This window comes from Balaenoptera musculus, chromosome 6 (genome assembly GCF_009873245.2).
Source record: "Balaenoptera musculus isolate JJ_BM4_2016_0621 chromosome 6, mBalMus1.pri.v3, whole genome shotgun sequence".
Taxonomy (NCBI): domain Eukaryota; kingdom Metazoa; phylum Chordata; class Mammalia; order Artiodactyla; family Balaenopteridae; genus Balaenoptera; species Balaenoptera musculus.
Genome location: NC_045790.1, coordinates 108,264,497 through 108,292,214, shown reverse-complemented (window position 1 = coordinate 108,292,214; position 27,718 = coordinate 108,264,497). Strand labels below are relative to the sequence as shown.

Genomic DNA, 27,718 nt, shown 5'->3' with positions numbered 1-27,718 from the left:
AAATGAAAAAATGCAACATGCATTTAATATATTTCAAAATATAACACTTAAATTATCTGTATGCTAACCAAAGTTTCTTTAAAAAAAAAAAAAAAGTTTAAGAATGAATGAAAACTGCTTCAATCTAGGTGTCCTCTCAACTTCTGACACATCCTATGACTCAGGGCCCCATCTGAAAAAGGTATGTAATATATTTAATATACAAATTGAAACTACATTCTTTTCCAAAAGAATGTGATTCTTATAAACTAACATGAGGAGAAACTGCTAACAGCTAGGAAACAAGAAAAACAGTACATTTTGTAATCCTTGCATCTTTGAAACACACTGACAAAACTTCAGGGAATGAGTAAATTTTGGATTACAACATGGATTTACATAATTGAAACATCATCCATCAACATAAACTACATGAAATTTCTAAAAATCTTGTATTTGTATGGAAATATGTATGGAAATATGTTAATATAAATGTTTCAGACATTACATGAAATTTCTAAAAATCTTATATTTGTATTTGTATGGAAATATGTATGGAAATATGTTAATATAAATGTTTCAGACATTACATGAAATTTCTAAAAATCTTATATGTTCTGGTATAATGTTATAAGTAATAATCTTAGTTATTACTTTAAAATGTATATCTCAGAAATAACTAATTTTCTTGTCAACTGCATTATTATGAACTTTCATCAAATCTTTAACCGTGGTCATTTTTAAGTCTTTTGTCATTTACAGACAGTTCTGGGTGTACTCTGATGATTTTGCAAATATGTTCCTATAAAAGGGTTTCATCTTCAAGAAATTCATGGAAAAGACTCTGACAAGTACAGGTTTCTGGTAACTGACTGTACTGCTGAACTGAATAAATAAGCATTTTCAGAACTCTAATGAAAAACTGATGAACTCATAAAAGTGCTAACAAAAGATCAAGATGAAAAAAAAAAATTAATTACATGGGACTGAGTGAACTGATGAGGATGAGTATAATTTTTGTGACTTTCTGTCTGAATTAAAAAAAAAAAAAAAATCCCACAAGGACTCAGAGGCAAAGAATATACAAATCAATTTTCACTGCAAAGTAAAGGAGCTGTTACAGTGGAGGATTACTGGACTGAATGTCAATATTATGACATAGTATGAGTGTGTTTCATGTTTGGTAATTGCAACCATTGTTGCTTTTGTTGTGGTCATCCATGTACAATGCTTGGTGTCAGTCTATTTATGTCTTGTAAAAATAAAATACAGTGTGTGTGTGTGTGAATAAAAAAAAAAAAAAAAAAATGAAATTCTCGAGATTGAGACTGACATATATACACTAATATGTATAAAATGGATAACTAATAAGAACCTGCTGTATAAAAAAATAAATGAAATACTAAAATTTTCTAAAAAATGAAAATTGATGACTAATAAGAACCTGCTGTATAAAAAAATAAATAAAATAAAAATCAAAAATTATTTTTTAAAAAATGAAATTCTTTCTCTTACAATCTCTTTGCAAAGTCAATAGCAGAAAAAAAAAAGAAAAAAAACCCAACTATATTTTATAGAAAGAAAATAAAGAAAAAAAAAAAGTAAAGAAATGAGTAAAACTGGAAACAGAAGTTGGGTCAGGTTACAAATCATCCATACATTCTTCAGGTCTATTCTTCCATTTTCCAGCTCATTTGCACCTCGTTCAAGAAGTTTACCGAAGTTTACCAAAGACTCCACTTTCTCCCCCAAAACCCTGGCCCCCCAGGAGAGAAGTATTCTATCTCTTCTTAAAATCCTCTAACACTTGTACTGAACCTCTTTGTTGATCTTTTCATAAGGATAATATTGACTGAGTTTACTGTGTGTCAAGAACTGTATCAGACGTTATACCTGCATTACCTCATTTAATACTCATAGAACCACATAAGGTAGGTGCTATTATTACCCATTTTATAGATGAAGAAATTGAAGCACAGAAGGGTTCCATTATTTACCAAAGTCACACAGCTAATAGTGGTAGATCAGAATTTTATCCCAGGTAGTTCAAATCCAGAGCCCATTCTCTGAATCGCTATATATAAAGATTAAGTCATTCATCCAACATTTACAAAGACTAAGCACTAACTCTCACACTAAAGACAGACTTAACAGAAAAACAAATATCATATCTTAATGCATATATGTGGAATCTAGGAAAATGGTACAGATGAACCTGTTTGCAAGGCAGAAATAGAGACACAGATGTAGAGAACAAACATATGGACACCAAGCGGGGAAAGGCAGGGGTGGGATCAACTGGGAGATTGAGATTCACATATATATACTAATATGTATAAAATAGATAACTAATGAGAACCTGCTGTATAGCACAGGGAACTCTACTCAATGCTCTGTGGTGACCTAAATGGGAAGGAAATCCAAAAAAGAGGGGATATATATGCATATAACTGATTCACTTCGCTGTACAGCAGAAACTAACACAACATTGTTAAGCAACTATACCCCAATTTAAAAAAGAAGAAAAAGAAAAAAAAGGAGTATACAAATACCAAAAAAAAAAACCAAACCGGACAGACTTAAGAATAAGATGAGGTCCTACTCTCCCGTGAAAGAGCTTCTGGTCTAGTTGGAGACCAACACAAAGAAGTGCAATACACTGGTTATACCTTAAGTATGTCAGGGGAGTGACAGGGAGGGCATCTCAGGATTGTCTGTGTCTGTCACAACAGTGTGACACTGTCCCATATTTTAGTGTCCCTGTATTCCCCCATAATTCCTACCAGGCTCTGAACTAACCTTTGTTGAATGAACAGCTAACACCCATCTCCTCTACTTTTGTTGTATCTGTACCTACTGCCACTCTAAAACTCAACTTAGAAAGATGTGACAGGAAGCCAAAAACTACATTTACCTTCCTCTCAGTCATATCCTTAAGAACATTGATTCATTCCATGAATATTTATTGGCTACCAACTATGACCAGCCATTGTTTTTGGTATGGGATACAGGGATGAACATATCAGATAAAGACCATGCTCTCCCGGAAGCAACATTCAAGTGGATGAAACAATCAAACAAGTACCAAAAAACAAAAACAAACAGACAAAAAATCCACCAACCAAAAAAACAAAAAATGAAACAATATCACTTCAGATCATTTTAAGTGCTATGAAGAAAATAAAATTAGGGAATATGATAAACAGTGACTATGAGGTGTTAATTTAGACCGGGAAGACCAGGCTGTGAAGATGACATTTAAACTGGTGCGTGTTGGTTAAAAAACATCTTTGTTTTACTCCTATTTGTAGAGGAAAAAGGCAAAGCTAGAAACCCCATCCGAAATTAGGAGTCAGAATTAACAGAATTCTTTGTGTCACTGACAAAGAATTGTAAAAATATTTTTTCCAAAATTTATACCTAACTCAATTGTTATAGAAATAGAATGCTTTTCACACATTCACCAACTTTATGTAAAATTGGTTTGGTTTTATTTTTGTAAACAGTGGCTTTGCTTTATTTCAGAAAATAAATTTTGACCATATTGCACGTTAATTTTTTTTTGATACTTGCTTCTGAAAGTTGGGGGGAGCTACCTGCATGAACAAGGGTCACGGCAAAAGGATGCAAAAACGTGATTTCTATAACACCTGTTTTCGGGATTTTGTTTTAAATGCACCTTATTCAAATATAACATTTAAAAGAATGTAACATAACAATCCACATTTCACAACCCTTTAAAAGGCATACTGGAAGGAAATGGTATATCTAGAACAATGAAGAAAGTTATTTTTTACTAATGCTGCAAGGAAATGGACAAGAGGTTTTTAAAAAATTAATTAACACTGATTTTGGCAAGTCATTTAACTGCTCTGAGCCTCCATTTCTTTCCCAAAGGTAAAATGAGGGTGTTGACATTAAGGATCCTTATGGGTCCTTTCAGTCCTAAAGCCTTTTTAAAGGCTTTGATTGGCCTTTAAAAATAGAAGGTACGTGATTCAGAACCTTTACCACATGGGGAAGGCAGGTGATAATCATCGTGGGCACTTTTTTAAAAACTTGCTCATTTTGGGGTTCAGTTTTTACAACAATTTTCTTCTGGTGTAATAGGTCAGATAAGGTTGTACAATTGGGAATATTTTCTATATATCAACGAAAAGAATAAGGAAGAAGAAACAATTATGATGCCTCAAAAGGACCATTACAGTCAAAAACATTTGACAACCAGAGAGAGAGCGAGAGAGAGGAATTGCTCTAATATGACAGAATCATTGGAAAGGAAACTAATTTCCACCATTTTTATTCTATTTCCTTTCTTATCCTCTCCCACAAAGTCCACTTTTAATTTTCTCTCAATTCCAAAAGAGGTAGCGAAAGTTACAGCAATCCTCTCACATTTTCTGTTAAAGAAACAGCCGAAATATTGAAGAGGCACGATTTGTCTACACAGATCATCAAGCTTATTTAGCACTGGGGACGCCGTTTTCCAAATATTACCACCGTCACAGCTCACTCCGCTGCAGCCCACACGCTCCACCATCCATTTTTAAAAATCCATTTACGTTGAGCCTTTCATCCAAACCCACGAACAACCATTTCCTCCCTGCAACAGTGGCTGGAACTGCCCGAAACCAAGCATCGGCTGAGTCCTGCTAACAGGCAGACTGTAGACTGCGGTGCTGGGCAGGGCCACTCCTCCCGCGCACACTAAAGCTTTCCTCGTCTCCCGGGTGATTTAAGACGGTTCAGGACCCTGATAAGACCCCGCCCTTGAAGCCAAGACCCAGGATCGGGAGGAGGACAGAGGCGGCCTCAGCCCAGCAGAGCCAAGCCTCTGGAAAACAGGCTTCTCTCCAGCTGCCAGGAGTGGCCCAGGCTGGGCGAGCGGCGCGTCGGAGCCAGGGCGCGCGGAGCCGCTCCCAGGTGGGTCTCTGCAGCCGGGGACCGCGGCTCCGGCTCCAGGGAGGGAGGAGGAAGGGGGAGGAGGACGCAGGCCGGGATCTCGCTCGTCACGACTCACGAAGGAGGGTGGGAAAGAGGGAGGGACTGGAGACGGGAAAAGGAGTGGAATCAAGGAGCTTAGGGAATAAAGAAGGCGAGGAAAAGGAGAGAGGAAATGAGGGGAAGGTACTGGGAGTGAAGAATGGGGGTGCAGGGGAGGGTAATGGGCTGCAGGGGGTAAAGGCGGGGTGAAGGGGGAGCGATGGGGTGCCAGGGGTGAAGGGGGAGGGATGGAGCGATGGGGGTGGAGGGAGATGGAGGTAAAGAGGGAAGAGCGGGATGGGGCGAAGAGGGGAGGGGTGGGATGAAGGGTAAGGGATGGAGCAAAGGTGGGGGGGGCGGAAGGGGAAGGAATGCGGGAAGAGAAGAGCAGGGGAAGAAGGGAAGAGGGCGCGGGCCGCAGGAGGCCGGGAGGGACTTCCCTCCGAGGAGGGCGGCGCTGGAATAACGGGACCCTCCCAGCCAGGAGCCCCGGGCCGAGCGGGGCGAGAGGCCAGCGCGGAGGCCGGGGCGCTGCGGGCAGGTACGGCGCCCGGCTTCTCCCGGGCAGCCGTAGCCGCCGCCTGCGGGGAGGACCCCGACTCCACTTACTCTCTCCGACCACCGCTTTGAGGCCAATGGGGGCCATCGCGCTGCGCGAGTCTCTGGGCTCCGAGCCTCCTCACGCGACGCCTGCGGACACCGCCGCCTCCCCGGGTCGCCGCGCTCCGCTAGCTGCAGCCAGCCGCCCTGCAGCCGCGCTCGGGATCGACTGACGCGCGGACTCGGCGCGGGGGCGCGGCGCGAGCCAGAGCGAGGCTGCCGACCCGCCAGCGCGCGCGGGGGGCGGGGCCGGCCAGGGGCGGGGTCTCGCGCCAGCCGTTAGCGTCACCCGCTCGCCTCCGCCAATCGCACTGCGGCCCGGAGGCTCGGCCCCGCCCGCCGAGATGCGGCTGGAAGCGAGGAGGTCCCTGGCTGGGGGGAGAACCACGCCCTTCCCCCCACCTCACGCGCCGCGCGCGGCCGGGACACCGCGCGCTCCCGGGGTGCTGGGTCCAAGAATATTCTCCGCAGCCTCCGCACTTGAATCCCTGGCCTCAGGCTACCGACGCATTCCATCTTCCTGAAACCCCGCTGTGGTCTGTCTTACCTATTTCTGGGAGCCTTACATCCACCTCTCACCCCCCCACCCCCCACCCCCGCCCACAAAAGGAACTCAGAAACTAGATCTCTTATTAGTAGTACCCACTCCCCAAAACAACGTAACGTAAGGTTTATCGACACCATCTTTATCTCTTTGGGTACCCATATCCATAAATCCACCATTCACTGAGCTCTTACATGCATCATCTCATTAAATCCTCGCAATAATTGGACATTGTTTTTAATCTCCATTTTCAGATGAAAAAAAAATAGGCTCAAAAACAGTACTAGACTTGCTCTCAGGTTGTGTTTCATTCATTAGCAAATATTTATTGTTCTCTCACTACTATATGTAAGCCGCTGTTCTAGGCATTGGAGCTCCAGCCATGTACAAGGCAGACACCGATCCTAGTCTTTGGGCAACAAAAGTCTAGAAATATCTAGGTCCCAAATCGAATAGGAATATGCTGTGGGACGACTCTGATCAGTATCTCCTTCCTGGAGTCCACATTTACCAAAGTGGTCCCAGGTCAGTTTTTGCTCGATTTAGTTGACAGGGGAGATTGCTTTTGAAATATGGGACAGGGCTCCCCTCTGGCTTCAAAGAAAAATGAGTTGAGCCAATTTAAAGTCAAAAAGGACAAGAGAACTGGTAGTCATAATATCAATGAATACTCATTAAATTTTTGGAACAGCTCTGTGAGCTAGCTCCTTTTCTTTATATTATTAAGAAATATAATATTTTACAGATGAGGAAACAGACTCAGAGAAGATAAATGCCTTGCTAGTAAGTGACAAAGGAAAGATCTAATTTTAGAATCTGAATTCTGAACCATTATTTTATACTGAGCAACAATTAAAGAAGTTGAGGCCTAAAGGAGGACTTTCCTAAGGTCACACAGTGAACACTGGCTGAGCCAGGACGAGGGACCACATGTCCTAGTTCAGCCACCAGCCCCAGGGCATGAAGATTTGACCATCTTCTCATCCTCAGTTCAGTCCACCCTAACAGGACCTTCATATGGCTTCCCAGAAAGGGAAAGTGTTCACCTGTCATCTCTTCATGTCTAGGCTCTGCCTTTTACACAAGGAAGGTACTGATAGCCTTGGGTTGCATTTGGAAAAGGAGGAGATAGTTTGTAAATGTGAGGGGAACTAGGATGCACTTGTGATGCCACATGCTCCCTCCTTGACCCTCTGGCACGTGTCAACAGAGACTGCCCTCAAGGAGCCGGTATTCTAGCTGAGGAGACAGACAGGAATCAAGGAGTTACTGTTCTAATAAGTGCTAAAGCAGAAGGACAGAGGGTTCTGAGAGCAAATGACAGGGCACCTGACCCAGTGGACCAGGTAGGGTGCAGTCAGGGCAGGCTTCCTGAGATTAGTAAAAGGTAGCGAGAGGGGATGGGGAGAGTGTCCTAGGCAGATATACAGAAGGTGTCAGAAAGGAGTTTGACTTTTCCAGGAACAGAGAGGCACCAGTGTGACCAGAGGGAAGAGAGTCTGAGGGGCAGAGTAGGAAAGAAAGCTGCTAGAGGTAGGCCTTGTTGCAAAACTCCAGGACTTTTGGGTGGCCTGGAACCTGCCTGGAGACCTCCTTAAAGGCCACAGAAAATAAAACATAGAAGCTCCTTATTTCCTGCAGAAGGATAAAAAAAGAAATTCTTTCCTGTGCATGTGTACCTGAGATGTTTAATAGGGATGGCAAAAATCAGAACAGATGTTGTTTTAAATAGGATGGTTGAAAAAGCGTGTAGGGTGACAGACTGTGAACTCACTCAGGAGCCCCTGACTCAGGAGTGTCGGATTGGAATCTCTCTGGATGTAGAATGCAAGACCTGTTCCAAGACCTCTTGACATCTCTGAGCCTTGATTTCTCCATCTGTGAAACAGGGACAATAAAACTTCCAGGCTTCTCTAGAAGGGTGCCTCTGAGGACCCAGGGTGATGACCTGCACGATAGGATAAAATCCTCCCTCAGTCATCACACAGCACTATCCTTTGCACTATATTCTTTATGTGCAATACGTTTGATACCCGCCAGGCACCACGCAAAGGGCTCTCATGAATTTTCATCGAATTCTCACTACGGCCCCACGAGGTCGGAGCTATTATTTTTTTAAAATAAATTTATTTATTTATTTATTATTTATTTTTGGCTGCATTGGGTCTTTGTTTCTGCGCGCGGCTTTCTCTAGTTGGCGGCGAGCGGGGGCTACTCTACATTGCCGTTGCGCGGGTTTCTCATTGCGGTGGCTTCTCTTATTGCGGAGCTCAGGCTCTAGGCGCGCAGGCTTCAGTAGTTGTGGCGCAGGGGTTTAGTTGCTCCGCAGCATGTGGGATCTTCCCAGACCAGGGCTAGAACCGGTGTCCCCTGCAGTGGCAGGTGGATTCTTAACCACTGTGCCACCAGGGAAGCCCCCGGTGCTATTACTATTACATTTTCCAGGGGCACAGGGAGGTCAAGTCACTTGCCCAAGGTCACACGGCTCTAAGAGCAGACCTGGGACTTGCGCTCTGGCTTCCTGATGCCCAGAGGAGAACGTCCAGCGCCCAGGTGCAGCCGCAGCTCCCTGACCTAAGGACAGGTTTAGATGTGTGGACCTCTTGCTGGGAGCGTATCAGCAACGGGAACCGAACCTCTTGGGAGTCGGGACTCAGGCGGGTCCACTAACCCTTGCCCCTGCCCAGCCTGAGGGGGTCGGGTGGGGGGCTGCGGCCCCTGGATGCGCCGGTTTGGTCCGCGGCCCCGCCCGCCCGCTGGGCAGGTGCACTTGTAGCTGCGCATGCGCGGCCTGCAGCCTCTGCAGAACCAGGGTGCCGGCCAACCTCTGGGGGTGGGAAGAATCCTGTGATTTACGCTTAGGTCACGTGACGGCGGGGAGCTTGCTTGCGGCTTGGCCGCTGCGCCAGGAGCCCGGCAGGTGGGAGACGGATGCCGAACAGAGAGGGGAGAAGCTAGGGGGTCAGGGAATAGAGAACGGGGGTGGTGGGGGCGGGGAGAGAGGGACAAACAACCCAGAGTAGGCAATGGGGCGGAGCAAGGAGAGACGGAAGAAACCGAGTGCCGCGGCCTCCACCAGCCCTGATAGCGCGGACCAACTGACTTGGGCCCCCCACGTACAGGGGCCTGTTGGAGAGCCCTGGTCCAGAGTCTGGGCCTCTTGGAGGGCCCTGGGTCCAGAGTCTGGGCCTCTTCTCCGACAGTCTCGGGCTTGCACCTGCCTCCCTTCTGCTTTTAAGCTGCATCATCAGCTGCATTTTTCCATGTTCACCCCCACCCCCTCCTCCTGGTCTCTGGGCTTTTAGATTCTGCTGCATTCTTCTAGAAGCAGTTTCTAAAGAATTCAAGATAATGTTAATAAGGTTCTTTACCTAGTACCGGGAACCTATTAAGGACCCAATAAATGTTAGCTATTAATATCGTTAAATTTGGCATAACGAGTCTGAATACATCAGTGCTGAATACAGTTATGGAGCGTTCAGTCGGTTTCCTGTTTTTTTGCTGCTGTAGTTCACGGGCAGAGAATGAAAATGTAATTGTCTCCAGCGCAGCCACCCACTACCTCCCACATCTACAAAGAGCGGCAGGGCCTGGAGTGCTTCAGGTTGGTACATCCTTGACGGAAAGAGTGAGTTAACAGTTTTTTGTGTTTGAGGTCGGAATACACTATGAAAAAGGCTGTGTTTTCAAAAGCATAGGCTAGGTTCTCAAACTCAAAGGAGTGTAGGGGCCAGGCAGATGTGAGTAACACTACAGATGTGGCCAAGGGTGAAGCACGTGCCTTGTGGGGAGTTGGGGGGGCGTGGGGCAGTCCTTACTCAGCTCCAGCCACTGGTTTACGTGCAACGATCAAGGATCTTGATTGTAAACATTTCGGCATCCCCCAGTAAGTCGAAGTGTTGCAATGGATTAAAAAAAAATGTAGGGCTTCCCTGGTGGTGCAGTGGTTGGGAGTCCGCCTGCTGGTGCAGAGGGCACAGGTTTGAGCCCTGGTCCGGGAGGATCCCACGGGCCGCAGAGCAGCTGGGCCCGTGCGCCGCAGCTGCTGAGCCTGTGCTCTAGAGTTCGTGAGCCACAACTACTGAGCCCATGTGCCACAACTATTGAGGCCCACACTTGTGGAGCCCATGTTCCACAACAAGAAAGGCCACCTTAATGAGACACCTGTGCACTGTAAGGAGAGGTGGTCCCCGCTCGCTGCAGCTAAAAAGAGAGCCCACATGCAGCAGCGGGAACCCAATGCAGCCAAAAATAAGTAAGTTTATTAAAAAAAAAATTTAATAACACCACACTGGCTAAACAAAACACTTCTGAGGGCCACATCCAGTCCCCAGGTTACCTGCATGTAAACTCTGGGGGATTAATACCTCTTCTGGAAGGGAGAGGTTGGATTCCCCCAAGGCATAGGTTCTGAGGAGCACTGACTTCTCTGCCATGCACATAGAGTCCTGGAGCGGTCAGGGCTTTGGACAGGGGTGGTGGTGGTGTGAATGCCTGGGCACCAAGCGCTAGGACCTTCCTCCGTGGCCCTGAGAGCCAGGAATGAGTCCCTCTGCTTAGCCTGGCTCTGGGGCAGCAGATTAGGGCCAACCACTTTTGAATGGGCTGGTGAGCACTGTGGTGGCAGCCTCTGAGGACAGCTGTTGTGGACAGCTCAGTTTTGCCTGGACTGTGAAAGTCCCATAGACCTGATCCAGCCCAGGAACAAGGAGAGAGCCACACAAAAATACCATCCAAATGAAGTTTAGCAACCTCAGACAGTGGGGGCTTCAAGCGAGTTTTATTCAATTTAGAGAAATAAAGAAATATGACATTGTTTACACCTTGGGTATCAGAGAACAATTCATGCCTTTTACGTGTTAAATTGCAGTGGGATCCCAGGGGAAGAAGTTTTCATTCCAACTGGAGAAATAATTTGGTTTAGATGTGGTTTGTTTTTGGCCAGTGGGGCCAGAAAGCTTCATGGAAGAGGTGGCATTTGAGGTGAGCCTGGAGGCTGAGAAGAGAGAGAAGATCAAATCCAACCAAAGAAAAGAGCATAGGCCCACGGTTCCCAAACTGTGTGCGAGGCACCCTGGGGTACCACAGCAAATAGGAACACGGTGGAGTATTTTAAATTTTGGAGAGAAACACAATGATGCTTATCATCTGTTGGACACTGTGGAACCTGCTAGCTGGAAGTAGTTCATAGTTTCAACATTAGACTCTGCTACATTTCTTTCTATGACGTACATGTCTTTGAAACTGAGTTTTCAGCAATCGATGTGGTAGAAGAAAATAACTCATGAAAATCAATGTGGAACAGGAGACTGAGAGTGTTAATGTCTGATGTGGATTCTAAGGTCTGAGAAGGTGCACATATCTTATTAGTAAGGAGTGGTGGTTATTTTAGAATTACATGAAAATTTTTTTCTTTCAATTTATGGGTACTGTTTTTTCAAATGGCTACTAAGTTGTTAGGATATAACGGAAGTTGTTTGGTCCTGACTACTTCATAAACAGAGCTATTAGGTTTTTCTTTGGGTCTGGGATGCTGTGAAAACATACTGAGACACAAAGGCTGCCACGTTTGGAAACCTCTGGCATAGGCAAAGAGTGAATTCATTAATTCAGCAATACTTATTGAGCACCTACTGTGTGCCAGGCACGGTCCTAGGCATTGCAGGTACAGCAATGAACAAAAGAGAAAATTCCCTGTAGATATGAAACTGACATTCTAGAGGGGGAAACACCATAAATACGTAAATAGTAAATTAGTATGTTAAAAAGGTGATAAATGCTATGATGATAAAAATAGAGTAGGGTGATCAGGGTTAGGCTTGGGTAGGGGTTGGAGGGAGATAGTTTGCATTGTAAAGGGGATAGGCAGGTTAGACTTCATTGAGAAAATGTTGGGTATGAGTTCAAAGTCAGGAGTCAGATCTGGGCACCCCTGTCAGCACATACAATGTGGGTGACTTCAGGAAGAGTGACTCACATGACCCAGGGGGTTAGGGATTGGTCATGTAAAGGACACTGGGAAGAACTCCAGTTTAAGGCTGAGTGAAGGGAGCAGAGACCAGAAGGAGGCAGAAAGGAAATGGTCAGAGAGGTACAGGGTGAGCCAGGAGTGCAGAAAGACGGCATAGCTAACAACACCTCATGCCCCAGGGCTCTGACTAAAAATAAAAGACATCGGTGGGTCTGGTCGTTGAGAGGTCACTGGTGACCTGGGCAAAAGTCAGAGTGCAGACAGGGAAGGACTGACTGAGAGGAGAGGGGGGCTATCCTCCAAACTTCTCCAAAAAGTATGGACTTCTCTTTCTGCAAGAAAGACAACAAAGAGGAAAAGAAAGGCTGGATGACCCACAGGGGATCAGAATCAAGGGAACTTTTTTGAATAGGGGGGAATCTCTCTCTCTCATTTTTAAATGAAACGTTAAAAAAACACAGAAAAGTAATAAAGCAAATTCCCATATGCTCCTTCCCCAAGAGTAAAGAACAGTTAATGTTTTGCTTCAGGATTTTGTTTTAGAAAAATAGATCTGATTATATCAGGCGGATTCTTTTTCCTCCTGAAACCCCACTAAAATACTAGCAGGGGAATTCTAAAAAAGTTTAAATCCACGAGGACACAAAGAATAGGAAGAGAGGCAATGGGAGATGAGAGATAGTGACAAAACTTTGGAAGATGAACAGCACATGGTTGAGGGTTGATGAGTGAATAGAGAAAAGGAAGTGGAAATATGAACCTCCAGAAGGAGACCAGCCAGTCAACCACGGAACCTTGGAAAAGTTCAGGAATCATTGGTACCAGGTACTTCCAGAGGTGGGAGTGAAAGGATGGGCTGAAAACAAAAGACTGGTAAAGAAAAGGATGAGTCAGACCACCAGATCCCCTCCACCACCCTGCATAGTCAGGTGACTACCCCTCCCCAGCAGAATGGTAAACAATGATGATGGTGCCGGTGATGGTGACATGGTGATGGAAGCAAGCATATACGGGGCATACTGTGTGTCAAACACTCTTCCAAGCTCTTCACATATATCAGTTCATTTAACCCTAACAGTCACCTGTGAGGTATTTACTATTATTATCTCCATTTTACACACGAGGAAACTGAGCCATTTGTCCAAGGTCACACAGCCAATAAGTGATAGGGCCAGGATACAAACCCTGGCATGTGGGAGGTAAGGATAGACAGTAGAAACCAGTGAGTACTCCTGTGGTTTGGACTTCATTTGTCTCTCCATGAAAAGCCATGAGGATGGGGATGGGAGAGGAAGAACATAATTGAGATGAATAAAAATAGCACCACCTCCTCGGCACCCTGATGTGCCAAATGCTTCATGCACAGTATCTCTTTTAATCCCCTCCTCAAATCCTGTGAAGTACGTATGATGATTTATATCCATTTTATAAGATGAGGAAACTGACACGTAATGCATTCTGGGGCACATAGTCAATTTCTGGGCAAACCAGGATTTGAACCTGGTATGTCTGAGCCCAAAGCCTGAACTCTTAACCACAGAGCTCTGTTCATCTCTAGATTTCAGAGCCTTTTTGAGCCAGACATGAAAGTATACACTATGAGTCCATGCATATGAGGTTTCAGGAACAGTCTAATCTATGACAATAGAAATCAGGATAACAACTATCTCTTGGAGGTGGAGAGCAAAGAGGATTGATTGGGAAGAGAGATGTGGGAGGCCCTGGGTCTCTGGAAATATTCTGTGTCTTGATCTGGGTGGTAGTAACATGGGTACATATTTATGTAAAAACTCACCAAGCTTCTCACTTAATTATGTAGTTTATTGGATGTTACACTTCATGTTTTTAAAAAAGGCTTCCTGGAAGACATGCCATTTGAAGTGAAACTGGAAAGCAGTTTAGACGATTATTATAATCATATATAAAATGCTTACCATATATCAGGCATGCCACTTATTGAGTGCTTATGATATGTTAGACACTGTGCTAAGTGCTATACATATTATTTTATTTAATCTTTACAGTGGTCCTGAGGAGGTAAATATCCTGCCCATTTTACAGATGAGACAACTGAGGTTTCAAGAATGCAGTGACTTGCCTGGATCACACAGGAAGTGGCTTAGCCAGCCCAAGTTTGTCTTGTCAACAAAAATTCAATTAACAATCAAAAAGGAAAAAGAGAATTTTGTTCAAGCCAAACTGAGGGTTGTAACCCAAGAGAGAGACTCTCAGAAGCTCTGAGAACCATTCCACCTGTTAGAAGTCAAAGGCACAGTCATATACATTTTTAAGACAAAGGATCATACATCAAAATGACATACTGACATTTTACATAAAGTTCATCAAAGGCGTGTAGTTCAGGTAAGCACAAACAAAGTGAACAGTGAGTCACCATGACCCCTTACAGAGTTGGGAAAGAATGCCAGTCTTCTAAGAAGTTACATTGCTGGCATCAGAAGAAAAGAAAAAAAATGATCTCCACAGTCAAGTAGGCACTTCCATCTTTGAGGAGGTCTGGTTAATGCAAAATGCAGATGCACGCTGCACACTAAAGGGGAGGGAGGAGGCCCAAACTGACAGAATTTTAAGTTAAACTTTTCTTGTCCTGCCTTAAAATGTAAATTTTATTTAATCAGCCTGACCCGCAAGTCTAAGCTCTTGGGACCACCTGCTCCCACCTCCCTGGCTCCACGGAGGTGGTGGGACTTGGGTTACAGAGGATGGAGGAGGAGAAACCAGAGATGGCTCTTTTTTTTTTTTTTTTTTTTTGACCGCCCTGCACCGCATACAGGATCCTAGTTCCCCGACCAGGGACAGAACCCGCGCCCCCTGCAGTGGAAGCATGGAGTCTTAACCATTGGGCCGCCAGGGAAGTCCCTGTTTTACTGTTCTTAAAGAGAGCCCCCCATATGGTCAAAGCTTCAGGCGCTGGCTCAGAGGGTGTCTGGGAGAACAGTTGCCCCATCATTAGATTGCAGAGTGTCACTTAGCAATACCTTAACCCCCATCCCAGCTCCTGACAAGGTGCCCTGAGGTCCTCCTCATCAGATGCACCCCTCCAGCACTAGTGTCTTGTAAAGCAGACCCTGAAAAGCTCTCAGTAGCCTGAGAAAAGCAGGGGTGCCCGCCCCTCCCAATTCAAATTGAACACAGGCTGTCTTTCTGGCCCCTCCAGCTTCTTGCCTCCTCTCCGTGCCCCTCCTCCTTCCCTCTCCTTTTGTCTACTGTCTTCCCACCTCGCTTTTCCTCACTCACCCCTCTCCCTCACAGCAGCTGCCTTCCCACCTTATTCCACAGAGAGTCAGGCCCAAGAGCCTTCCCCACCCTGGTACAGACCGAGCAGGACACTGAGCCTTGGGGGAACCAGGAGTCCAGCACTCAGGGTCCTGCCTTGTTGGGTCCCCAGCCAGTCACTTCTTCCCTCTGGACATCAGTTTCCCCACTTCCCATTTATGCATAACCTGGGTCCCGGGCTCCTTGCCCTGAATCACACCGGCTGTCTCTCCCTCTCTCTGAGTCAGGAAGCAGGTAGACAAGGGGGTCCACCTTGGGGACCTGACGCCCTCCTCTCTACCTGCCCACCCTGGAGGTATCTCAGGTGCTGTCACTGGGTCAGCAGGGGAGGCAGGCTTTGGTCCTGGGTCTGATTGTCCAGAGGCTCAAGATTCACTGCTCAGACTTTTAGGGCATCCCCATGTGGGATCCCTTAGTGGGGTCCTCTTAACCCCCAAATCTTTCCCTCCCTCCCTTCCAAGCTGTGACCCTCCCCCAGCTGTTGATAAGTCCCCCTCCTTAAATGCATCACAGCCGTGCCCTGTTTTGAGCAGATGTTTAATATACGAAACAAAAATAGCAGTTATTTTGTTGAATGGATCCCCAACAATCTGAAGCCATCTGTTTGGGACAACCCACCCTGGGGCCTAAAAATGCCTGCCGCCTTCCTTGGCAAAAGCACAACAGCCCAAGAGCAGTTTGAGCATATTTATAAGCAGCTCTCTGCCCTGTTTTGCTGAAAGGCTGCAAACACCCCCTGCGCCCCTAGTCCTCCTGCTGATGGGGCCTCATGGAGGAGGAGGGGAAGCAGAACTTTGCATTCTGCATCCTGGGTTACAGCTTGCTTTTTCTTCCTTGACATTTCCTTTGATGCTTTAAAAAAAAAAAATCAAAAAAAGCACCACCAAAAAACCTCCTTTACTCTGAAGATGAAATCTCCTGCCGTTGGCACTCTTTCTCTAAAATCCACTTCTCACCACTCCACCACCCCTATTGCTGACCCAACTTTTGAACCTCGTCCTGCTAAAAGAGTGCCCATCTCCTTCTTTGAAAAGCAAGTTCAAATCCTCTGCCATTGCTATGCCCTTCATCATTCCTAATTCCTGCATTTTCCCCTCTGACTGCTGCAGGGAAATCCTGGAATGATGTAATTGGACTCTAGTGGGGTTGGGTTTTGTGTATTTTTTTTCTTCACTTTTCATCACCCAGGTAATACAGTACACTTTTATTGTTAAAAGTATCTCAGTAAGGAAATGAATTCTTCATACTAAAGCCACCTGGGACACAGTTAAAGTTGTGCTCAGAGGAAAATTGATAGCCTCAGGGTTTCCCTGGTGGTCCAGTGGTTAAGAATCCACGTTCCAGTGCAGGGGATGTGGGTTCGATCCCTGGTTGGAGAACTAAGATCCCACATGCCATGGGGCAACTAAGCCCGCGTGCTGCAACTACTGAGCCCACGAGCTCTGGAGCCCACGCACCACAACTACAGAGCCCACACACTCTGGAGTGCACCACAACTAGAGAGAAGCCCGCGTGCCGCAATGAAAGATCCCACGTGCTGCAACTAAGACCCGATGCAGCCAAAAATAAATAAACAAATAAATAAGTTAATTTTAAAAAAGAAAGAAAATTGATAGCCTTAAATACTTTTATTATTAATATTGGGTTGGCCAAAAAGTTAATTTGGGTTTTTCCGTAAGATGTTATGGAAAAGCCCCAACAAACTTTTTGGCCAACCCAAATAAAAGCCCCAAAGCAACTGAATCGAATATTCAACTGAAGAAATTAGAAAAATAGCAATAAAATAAAAGAAGAGGGGAGAATGAGATGAAAGCTGACAGAAATGATATAGGAAAAAATACGAAAAAGGTAAATAAAATTTGTTTGAAAAGACAAATAAAATGAGAAAAATCTTAACTAAAGGCAAGTCAAAGCAAAGAGAGAAAGCAAAAATATGCAACTTTATCCAAAGAAGACATACAGGGACTTCCCTGGTGGTCCAGTGGCTAAGTCTCCACGTTCCCAATGCAGGGGGCCGGGGTTCGATCCCTGGTCAGGGAACTAGATCCCACATACCGCAACTAAGAGTTTGCATGCCACAACTAGAGATTCCACATGCTGCAACTAAAAGATCCCGCACGTGGCAACAAAGATCCCGCATGCTGCAACTAAGACCCAGTGCAGCCAAATAAATAAATAAATAAATATTTTGAAAAATTTACCAAAAAAAAAAAAAAGAAGACATACAGATGGTCAAGAGGCACATGAAAAGATGCTCAACATAACTAATTATTAGAGAAATGCAAATGAAAACTACAATGAGGTATCACCTCACACCTGTCAGAATGGCCATCAGCAAAAAATCTGCAAACAATAAATGCTGGAGAGGGTGTGGAGAAAAGGGAACCCTCTTGCACTGTTGGTGGGAATGGAAATTGATACAGCCACTATGGAGAATAGTATGGAGGGTCCTTAAAAAACCAAAAATAGAATTACCATATGACCCAGCAACCCCACTACTGGGCATATACCCTGAGAAAACCATAATTCAAAAAGACACATGCATCCCAATGTTCATTGCAGCACTATTTTCAATAGCCAGATCATGGAAGCAACCTAAATGTCCATCAACAGATGAATGGATAAAGAAGATGTGGTACATATATACAATGGAATACTACTCAGCCATGAAAAGGAACAAAGCTGGGTCATTTGTAGAGAGGTAGATGGACCTAGAGACTGTCATACAGAGTGAAGTAAGTCAGAAAGAGAAAAACAATTATATATTAATGCATGTATGTGGAATCTAGAAAAATGGTACAGATGAACCTGTTTGCAAGGTAGAAATAGAGACACAGACATAGAGAACAAACGTATGGACACCAAGGGGGGAAAGGAGGGGTGGGATGAACTGGGAGATTGGGATTGACATATATACACTACTATGTATAAAGTAGGTAACTAATGAGAACTTGCTGTGTAGCACAGGGAACTCTACTCAATGCTCTGTGGTGACATAAATGGGAAAGAAATCCAAAAAAGAGGGGCGATATATATATATGTATATATGTATACACACACACACACACGCACACACACACACATATAGCTGATTCACTTCACTGTACAGCAGAAACTAACACAACATTGTAAAGCAACTATACCCCAATTTTAAAAAATATGCAACTTTAGGAATGAGAAAGACAGTATAAACACAAATATGGATGTCATTAAAGTAATGATTTAAAACATTGTGGAAATAAGTTGAAATTACCATAGGAAATATGATTTTTTAGCAAAATATAAACTATCAAAATTGAGCTAGAAAGTAGAAAATTTTAACAGACTAAGAACCATGGAAGAGATTAGAAAGATAAGTAAGGTGATTGCATTCTGATGGAGAAATTTTTCACATATTGAGGTATGGGGACGTCATTTTGGCTTATGCATGCTTCACTCTGAACTTTGTGTGAAGTAAAACAGCTTGACTCAAGGCCTGTCAAACACACACAGTACATCTACTTTAATCGTTAAGGTAAAGAATATCTGTGTGGAAAATGAGAATATGGCATTCATGCTGACACTCCCTTGGAGATAAGTTTCCCTCCCCAGACACCAGGGTCCTGCTGTCTCGCTGTGTACACTAAATTTACCTCTATTCAAACCTTGAAGGAACGTAGTCCCGTCAAGGTGATGTGTGTTTTTTGTACTGTAAGGCAGAAAACTATGCTGGAAACCATGCTTCAACGGAGCAGTCCTCACAGCTACTGAGAGGCTCCTCCTGGGCTTTCATCCTCAGCTTGGTGCGAATCAAACTCTTTCCTGTTCTTTATTATGGATTGATTATTGATGATTTCTGTTGGCATTGCTTGGCGTAGGCTGCAGGATATCAGAGAAACCCACCTGTGGTCACATGGGGTCTACTTTGGACCAGCTCTCAGTACCAAGCACAAGCCCCTCGAGCTCCAGGCTTCACAGCACCCTTCAGGTGCTTGGGTGAGTTCTTCCTGGTATCTGGACCTCATTCTGGACAGTCCTGAGTTGTTGTTTTTAATTGAAGTAAAATTGATTTACAATATTGTGTTAATTTCAGGCGTACAGCAAAGTGATTCGGTTATACATATATATGTATATATATATATTCTTTTTAAAAAAATTCTTTTCCATTATAGTTTATTACAAGATATTGAATATAGATTCCTGTGCCATACAGTAGATCCTTGTTGTTTATCTATTTTATGTATGTTAGTGTGCATCTGTTAATCCCATCAGATGGTCCTGAGTTTTATCTGAGCTGTTAAAATTTTAAGACTTGGAGTCTTAAGGGAGTACCAATACACTTCCTGGGTGAAGGGACCTAGGAGGAATTTCCTAGGCAGGGACCTGGGGGGGATTTCCTACACAGGGAAATCCTAGAAGGAACTTTGGAGTGAACTGGGTTGGTTGGCCTTATTTAATTTGGCTTAAATTGGAAAGATCGTGTACATCTGGTCTGAACAAACTATTTGACAACAAAACAAGAAATTGAACCTATTTGTCTCTGAAGAAAAGGGATATTTGCTCCTTGTGGGCACAAGGTGTCCTCAGGCAACTAAGAACCTAGTGGAAGTATCTGAGGATTAATCCTGGTGATGAGTAGTGGTCCCACAGGGAAACCCATCATAACACTGTAAGTTATTTACGGCTCTCCCAGGGACACACACACAAACTGGTCATTCAGCGCTCAGAGCCCCGGCTGTGGATTTAGACTGCCAGCTAGAGAAACTGAGATGCAGAAGAGCAGAACTGACTCAAGGGTGACACCTTGAGGAGCTAAGCTCATAAGCAGCACACCTCTGACCTTAGAAATTGTTCAGACTTTATAAAAAGACAAAACTGAAAGAAAATGGGAAATCGTACTTCTAAAGCGGAGCAGCTCCCGGACGGGTAGCCACCCACTGGAACCCCGACTGGCTTCATGTACAGTACCTATAGAGCCCATACATGCAAGTACTTGGTAAAATGGGAAGATCTAACAAAAGATAACTTAGCTCTTCAGTGGTCAAAATGGGGAACATTCGACTTACCAAAATTAGTTTACTTACATGCACAATGGATAAAAGCTGACTATAAAATTACACAGACAGGATGGGAAGCATATTTCCATTGGTACTTAGAAGCTTCCAAGCGTGGTAATGATACAATGGCATCTTTACAGGAAACTAACCAAAAGTTATTAGAAACTGTTGTTAAATTGGAGAAAAGCTCAGAAGCTACCCTCTCCCCTTCTCCTCCTCCTTCCCCTCCTTCAGCAACTTTCTGAACTTCTGTACCCTGACTTGTCTGCTTTACCTCCTCCTGCACCCTTAAAGGAGAAGCCTACTGGAAGAGGTGAACCTGCACTTATGCATACTCCCTGCACTAGAACTGAACTTAAAAATTTAACTAAGGATTTCCCAGACCCTTTACAGGATCCTTTAGGGTTTGCTGGAGAATTCGATCTGACTGTTAGGACATATGAACCAGGATACTCAGATTTATATCAGCTTGTGTGTTTGCTGGTATCCAAAAGTAAAGCCAGAGAATGGATATAAGAGGCAGAATGGAAGGTGCCTACAGAAGATTTTCACAAGCGTGAGCCTGTAGATCTTCACAGGTGTAGAGAACTTGCTCATAGCTTGTACCAAGCCATTCTCAAAATTTTTCCTAAGAAAATAGGTTGGACAAAGATCCACCAATGTAAACAAAAGCCCGGAGAAACTATTTTTGATTATTTTGAGGGGTTTAAGAAAATCTATAAACAGCACTCCGGAATGGCCTCTGAAAGGTTTCAAAATCATCAAAATGATCCAGTTCTAAATTCAATCTTTTAAAAAGGATTAGGTGAAGAATTAGCAAAGCTAGTTAAAAGGCATGAACTGAACAGGGCCACAGTACATACTAACGCGCTGGTCACTATTGCAGACAAGCTCTCTAAAACCTTCCAAAAGAAAGAGGAAGAGCCACTAAAGGCAAGAATGTACAACTGCAACAGCTTAGTGGCCCTATGATAACAACTTTTTCTAACTCCGGCCAAAAACGAAATGACCGCACTTGTTTTTATTGCAAAAGACCTGGTCATTTCAAACTTGACTGCCATACATTTAAATGGGATTTGGAACACAGCAAAACTAAAAAGAAATAGTGGAGCTCCGAGGATCATGCAAGGGTATTCCCCTTCCTCCTCCTCCTCCTCCTCCTCAATATGTCAGGGGAAATCGAAACAACAATTGGAGGGGAAACTTCAAAAGCCCTTGTAGATGCTGGGGCTGCTTTATCGGTTCTTAACCCTACCCTTATTCATTGTCCTCTCCCTCGGAGTAAACAATCAGTTCAAATAGTAGAGGTTTCTAATTTATTTACTCAAGTTTTAAGAGCAGAGCCCATAAGCTTTCAGTTAGGAACTATCACAGGGAAACGTGTTTCTTCTAGTAAAATGTGCCATGATTCATTTGATAGAATGAGACCTTTTAGAAGCCTACAATCCTGCTATAGCCTTTTCACAAAAAAGTGAAATGCTTCTAGACTTTTAAAATTGGGATACTGATCCAGATCTGTTACTGAAACATTGATGGTTATAAAATCAGTGGCTCAAACAGACCAAGAAAAAAATTGATGACCTGTTATGACAAGTGCCTAAAGAATGATAATCATCTTCTTCCTCAGATATTAGAAAAATTAAATTGGGGCTTCCCTGGTGGTACAGTGGTTGAGAATCTGCCTGCCAATGCAGGGGACACGGGTTCGAGCCCTGGTCTGGGAAGATCCCACATGCCGCGGAGCAACTAGGCCCGTGAGCCACAATTACTGAGCCTGCGCGTCTGGAGCCTGTGCTCCGCAACAAGAGAGGCCGCGACAGTGAGAGGCCCGCGCACCGCGATGAAGAGTGGCCCCCGCTCGCCACAACTAGAGAAAGCCCTTGCACAGAAACGAAGACCCAACACAGCCAAAAATAAATAAATAAAATTAAAATAAATAAATAAATAAAATTTAAAAAAAAAAGAAAAATTAAATTGGCTACTCATGTTAAGGCAACTGTTAATAACTTTAAGCCTCTACCTGATATTCAACAATATCCACTTAAATCAGAAGCATTAAATGGAATTATTTAGGAATTTCTTAAGAAGGGACTTGTAATTCCTTGTACTAGTCCTTGTAACACACCTATCTTACCAGTGAGAGAGCCAAATGGGAAAGGCTGGAGATTTGTTGAAGATCTGAGAGCTAGAAATAATATTGTGGTTCCCTGACATCCTGTGGTCCCAAACTCACACACACTGCTCTCAGCCATTCCAGCTGATAGCTATTTTTTAGTAACTGATTTATGCAGTACCTTCTTTAGTATCCCTGTGGGAAAAGATAATATCTTTTTGTCTTCACCTGGGAAGATCATCAATATACTTGGACAGTGATGCCGCAGGGCTATACTGAAAGTCCTACTTACTTTTCTCAAATACTCAAGGCTGATTTAGCTAATGTAGATTTTCCTAATGACGCCACCTTAATTCAATATATAGATGACTTGCTTTTATGTTCCAAAACTAAATTAGATTCCCAAAAGGGCACCATCTATTTCAACAATTAGCATCAAAGGAATATAAGGTGTCCAAAGATAAACTTCAATTTTGCTTACCTATTGTAAAACATTTGGGCCACTTAATGTTTAAGGATGAACTATTGATTGAGTCTGAAAGAATTAAAGGAATTCTGGCTTTTTCACTCCCCAAAAGAAACAAACAAACAATAAAAAACAATGGAGAGGATTTCTGGGACTAACTGGATACTGCAGGGTTTGGGTACCTAACTTTTCACTTATTACTCAACCTTTATATGCATTGCTTAAGTCTGACCAGCCTGATCTGATTGAATGGATGCCAAAAGGAAAAGCTGTCCTAAGCACCTTAAAGTCCATCTTAGCTCTGGCTTTGAGTCTCCCTAGTTATAACTAGCCATTTTTTCCCTTTGTACATGAAGATAAAAGAAGTGCTCTAGGTGTATTAACTCAAAAACATGGTGATCAACATTGACCCACTGGACATTACTGTCAGCTATTAGACTCAATAGCAAAAGGACTTCTACCTTATATAAGGGCTCTTTCAGCAACGGGCCTCTTTTGTAAGGCTATTGAAGAAATAGTAATGGGGTCTCCTTTAACTCTTTATGTCCCATACTCAGTTGAGTCTCTTCTAAACTCTCACCACACTCAGCACTATTCTATAAGCTGACTAGCTTCTTGTGAAGCATTGTTGCTCTGTGCACCTAATATTACCTTAGTTCGACGTAATAACCTTAATCCTGCAACTTTGCTTCCAACACTACAGAAAGAAAACAACCACAGATTATTAACAGATTATCTTCTTGCTCCTAGGAATGACTTACAAGAAACTCTTATCGATAACGCTGATTTAATTAGGTTTACAGATTGATGAAATAAGATTCATATTTTAAGACAAGACAAGAAAAATCCAAAGATAAAATTTTCTCTATGCCTGTTTGGGCCTCCTCCCTTCCCTTTAGTGTGCAATGTGCATCTGCATTATACATTAACCAGACCTCCCCAATGGCAGAAATACCTGCTCAACCATAAAGATCAATTTTTTCCTTCTTCTTCTGGCACCAGCTATGTAGAAGATAACATTCCTTGCTCAATCCTGTAAGGAGTCCCGACAACCCACCACTCACCTAGTACATGCAGATCTGGACTATGTATCTTTGGTGAACTTTATGTAAAATGCCAATATGTCATTCTGATATATGGTCCTTTATCTCAAAAATGTATATTACTGTTCTCTCAACTTCTTGTGGGTGGAATAGTTCTCAGAGACTGTCTCTGAGAGACTGTCTCCTGGGTTATAATCCTCAGGTTGGCTTTAATAAAATTCTCTATTTCTTTCTTAGATTGACCATTGATTAATTTTTCATCAACAAGATGAATCCTACTTAAAGGAAGAGCAGAGACATTACTGAGCTGGATATGCAGTAATGGTCACAGTAGACATAATTGAAAGCTCTTATTTACCAGAAACAAAGTCAGCACAACCAAATTAGTTACTTTAACCTGAGCTTGTCAACTATATAGACACCAGATAGCAAATATTTATACTGATAGTCATTACGCCTTTGGAGTGGCACATAAATTTGAAATGCTATGGAAACAATGAGGGGGTTTAACCTTTTTGGGACAGCCTACCAAAAATGGAAAAGAGGTTGCAGAGTTATTAAATGCTATACAACTACCAGTATAGTTGGCAATTATTTAAAACGCCAGGGCATTCAAAATCTGACACTATGGAAGCTAAAGGGAATCAGTTTGTTGATGCTGCAGCCAACAGACAACTTTAAAAACTCATCCTGTTCAGCCTCAAGAATGTCCACTGCTCTCTGTTAACCCTGCTAACCTAGTAAAAGATTTCCTTCTACAGGCTCAAGAAATTGCCACTAAAGAAGAGAAACAGATATGGCAACAAAAAGGGGGAATTTTTGACCCTGTCACACAAAAAAACTATAGTGCCTGTTGGAGCACAATTGCCATTACTCCAGAATGTACATTATTTAACTCATTGGATACCTGAGAAGATGGTCTTATGGAGAGAACAATATTTTTGGAAATTTTCTCCCATGGTGGCTCATAAAGTATATACTCACTCTACTACATGCCCTAAATACAATTCTGAAAAACCACTTCATGGGTCACAAGGCCACTTGCCCCTTCTTAAGGGACCCTTTGAGGTATGACAATTGGACTTCGTCCAAATGTCACTGTCTCAAGGATATACATATGTCTTCGTAATGATCTGCATGTTTTTACACTAGGTTGAAGCTTTTCCCTGCAGGAGAGCAATGGCTTTAACAGTGGGTAAATTGTTATTGGAAAGGATAATTCCTGTTTGGGGAATTCCTTCCAAGTTACATAGTGACCGGGGAACTCACTTTACCAGACAAATAATTAAATCTATTTGTAACATTTGGCCAATAATGCAGCATTTTCACTGCACTTATCGTCCCCAATCTTCAGGACTGGTAGAAAGAAATAACAGCACTATCAAAACTCAATTGGCGGGCTTCCCTGGTGGCACAGTGGTTAAGAATCTGCCTGCCAATGCAGGGGACACGGGTTTGAGCCCTGGTCTGGGAAGATCCCACATGCCGCGGAGCAACTAGGCCCGTGAGCCACAACTACTGAGCCTGCACGTCTGGAGCCTGTGCTCCGCAACAAGAGAGGCCGCGATAGTGAGAGGCCCACGCACCGCGATGAAGAGTGGCACCCGCTTGCCACAACTAGAGAAAGCCCTTGCACAGAAACGAAGACCCAACACAGCCAAAAATTAATTAATTAATTAATTAATTTAAAAGAAAACTCAATTGGCAAAACCTTCAGAAGCATTTAATCTCTCATGAGCAAAAGCTCTTCTGCTAGTGCTTCTCAAACTTAGATCTTCACCTCTTGGTAAACATCAGCTGTCTCCTTTTGAAATAATAACAGGACACCCTATGTAATTAGATGAGGGAATATGTGAACCAACCTTACTCAAGGGAGATATATTACATTGTTGTCAGGGTCTTATTGAGGCACTTAAAAGAAATGCAAAGTTGGTAGCTAATTCCTTTCACAGTGAGCTCCCCAGAAACAAAGACCTTAAGGATCATGGATTACAATCTGGAGATTTTGTCTATTGGAAAAGACATCAAATAAAAGATTCTTTGCAGCCATGTTGGAAAAGACCTTATCTGGTATTATTACCTAATCCATGCGCTGCCAAACTAAAAGGCATAGACTCGTGGATTCACATCTCTCATTTAAAGAAGTCCCCTCTCCAGTAGTTAAGAATCACCTGCCAATGCAGGGGACACGGGTTCGATCCTTGGTCCAGGAAGATCCCACATGCCGCGGAGCAGCTAAGCCTGTGCGCCACAACCACTGAGCCCGCGTGCCACAACTACTGAAGCCCACGTGCTTAGAGCCCGCGCTCCACAACAAGAGAAGCCACCGCAATGAGAAGCCTGTGCACCTCAACGAAGATTAGCCCCGGCTTGCCGCAACTAGAGAAAGCCCACATGCAGCAATAAAGACCCAACGCAGCCAAAAATGAAATAAATAAATAAATAAATATATTTTAAAAATAAAAATAAAAAAGCTCCCTCCACCTGCATGGACTTCAACCCCTGTTTCTGACACCCAGCTTCAACAGACAAGCACCACCAAGCAAAGATGAAAAGAAGAGAAGAAGAAGAGAAGAAAATGACAGCAGGAGCAGACAGCTAACCCAAGGGTCTGGACCAGGCCTGTAACCCCCAACCTTGTCAATACTTTTGGACTTTAAAAAAAAATTTTTTGTTTATGTGTACGTTACCTATACTCTTGACCTCATTCCAGCCACAGTCAACAAGCCCTTTCCCCTTTCCCCCATGTTTTCTTTAATCTTAAAGCTTCTCCTGGGGTCTAGGTCCGGGCAGCCGAAGAATGTTGTAGGTAACGGTCATCAGCGCAAGGGTCATTTCGTCGCTGGGAAGGGACGGCCCTTGCCCGCGGTGATGGTGGTTAGCAAGATGAACAAAGATGCGCAGATGAGAGCAGCAATTAACCACAAGTTGATAGAAACTGGAGAAAGAGAACTCCTCAAAGAGTTGCTGAGAGCTAAATTAATTGGATGTGGCTGGAAAGATCAGTTGAAGGCACACTGTAAAGAGGTAATTAAAGAAAAAGTTCTAGAACACGTTACTGTCGATGACTTGGTGGCTGAAATCACACCAAAAGGCAGAGCCCTGGTACCTGACAGTGTAAAGAAGGAGCTCCTACAAAGAATAAGAACATTCCTTGCTCGGCATGCCAGCCTTTAAGATTGAATTAGATTATGTTGTTTTGTAGTTTTATTTCTGAAAGTAAAAGTTGCCATAAATTAGGAATCGATTTCCCAAAATGAAATCCTTGTTTGTATGATGGTATACAGTTTTCAGTAATGATGTATACAGTTGTATTGATTTTTTTCCCTAAATGTGTTATTTTAATAAATATCTCATGAATGAAAAAAAAAAAAGCTTCACCTAATTTCTCTGTTGTCTTGCATCTGTATAGTTCACTGTCATCCTTGGAAAGGCAATGTTATTGTACAAATGTCACAGTCTCTTGCCTCCTCTGGAAATTTTTCCAAATGCTGGATATGTCACCATTCCCCTACTGGGTCCTTTGTAAAATATAATGACCCCATAGTCGTGCCCATAACCAATTTTACCACTATGCTTAACTTTACTGTGACTCATAGAAAAGAACTCTCAGATCACTTACCACGTTCATATCTTTACCCAGTTTTCTCCTGTCCCTTGCTTCTTCCTGACCCCACTAGAAACAATCC

General features: G+C 43.4%; 2 protein-coding genes across 3 annotated transcripts in view; one reads left to right on the top strand and one right to left on the bottom strand.

Moving 5' to 3' along the window:
- The window catches only part of STXBP1 (syntaxin binding protein 1), a 70,471-nt gene extending 64,710 nt beyond the window's left edge, over positions 1 to 5,761 (bottom strand). Inside the window, exon 1 of one of the 2 annotated variants that reach the window (XM_036854418.1) lies at positions 5,572 to 5,761. In XM_036854418.1, the coding sequence (XP_036710313.1) occupies positions 5,572 to 5,608 (37 nt within the window). In that variant the 5' untranslated portion in view covers positions 5,609 to 5,761. The remainder of the gene's footprint in view (positions 1 to 5,571) is intronic. The other variant, XM_036854419.1, reaches the window with a different exon arrangement.
- A 21,058-nt stretch (positions 5,762 to 26,819) lies between these two features.
- On the top strand, positions 26,820 to 27,214 carry LOC118896542 (transcription and mRNA export factor ENY2-like). Its single transcript, XM_036854451.1, has one exon. It carries the CDS (start codon positions 26,901 to 26,903, stop codon positions 27,204 to 27,206), a length of 306 nt encoding a protein of 101 aa, XP_036710346.1. The 5' UTR covers positions 26,820 to 26,900; the 3' UTR covers positions 27,207 to 27,214.
- The last annotated feature ends 504 nt before the right edge of the window (positions 27,215 to 27,718 follow it).

Coding starts and splice junctions, on each gene's coding strand:
- LOC118896542 (XM_036854451.1), top strand. CDS start 26,901: ATGGTGGTTAGCAAGATGAACAAAGATGCGCAGATGAGAGCAGCAATT.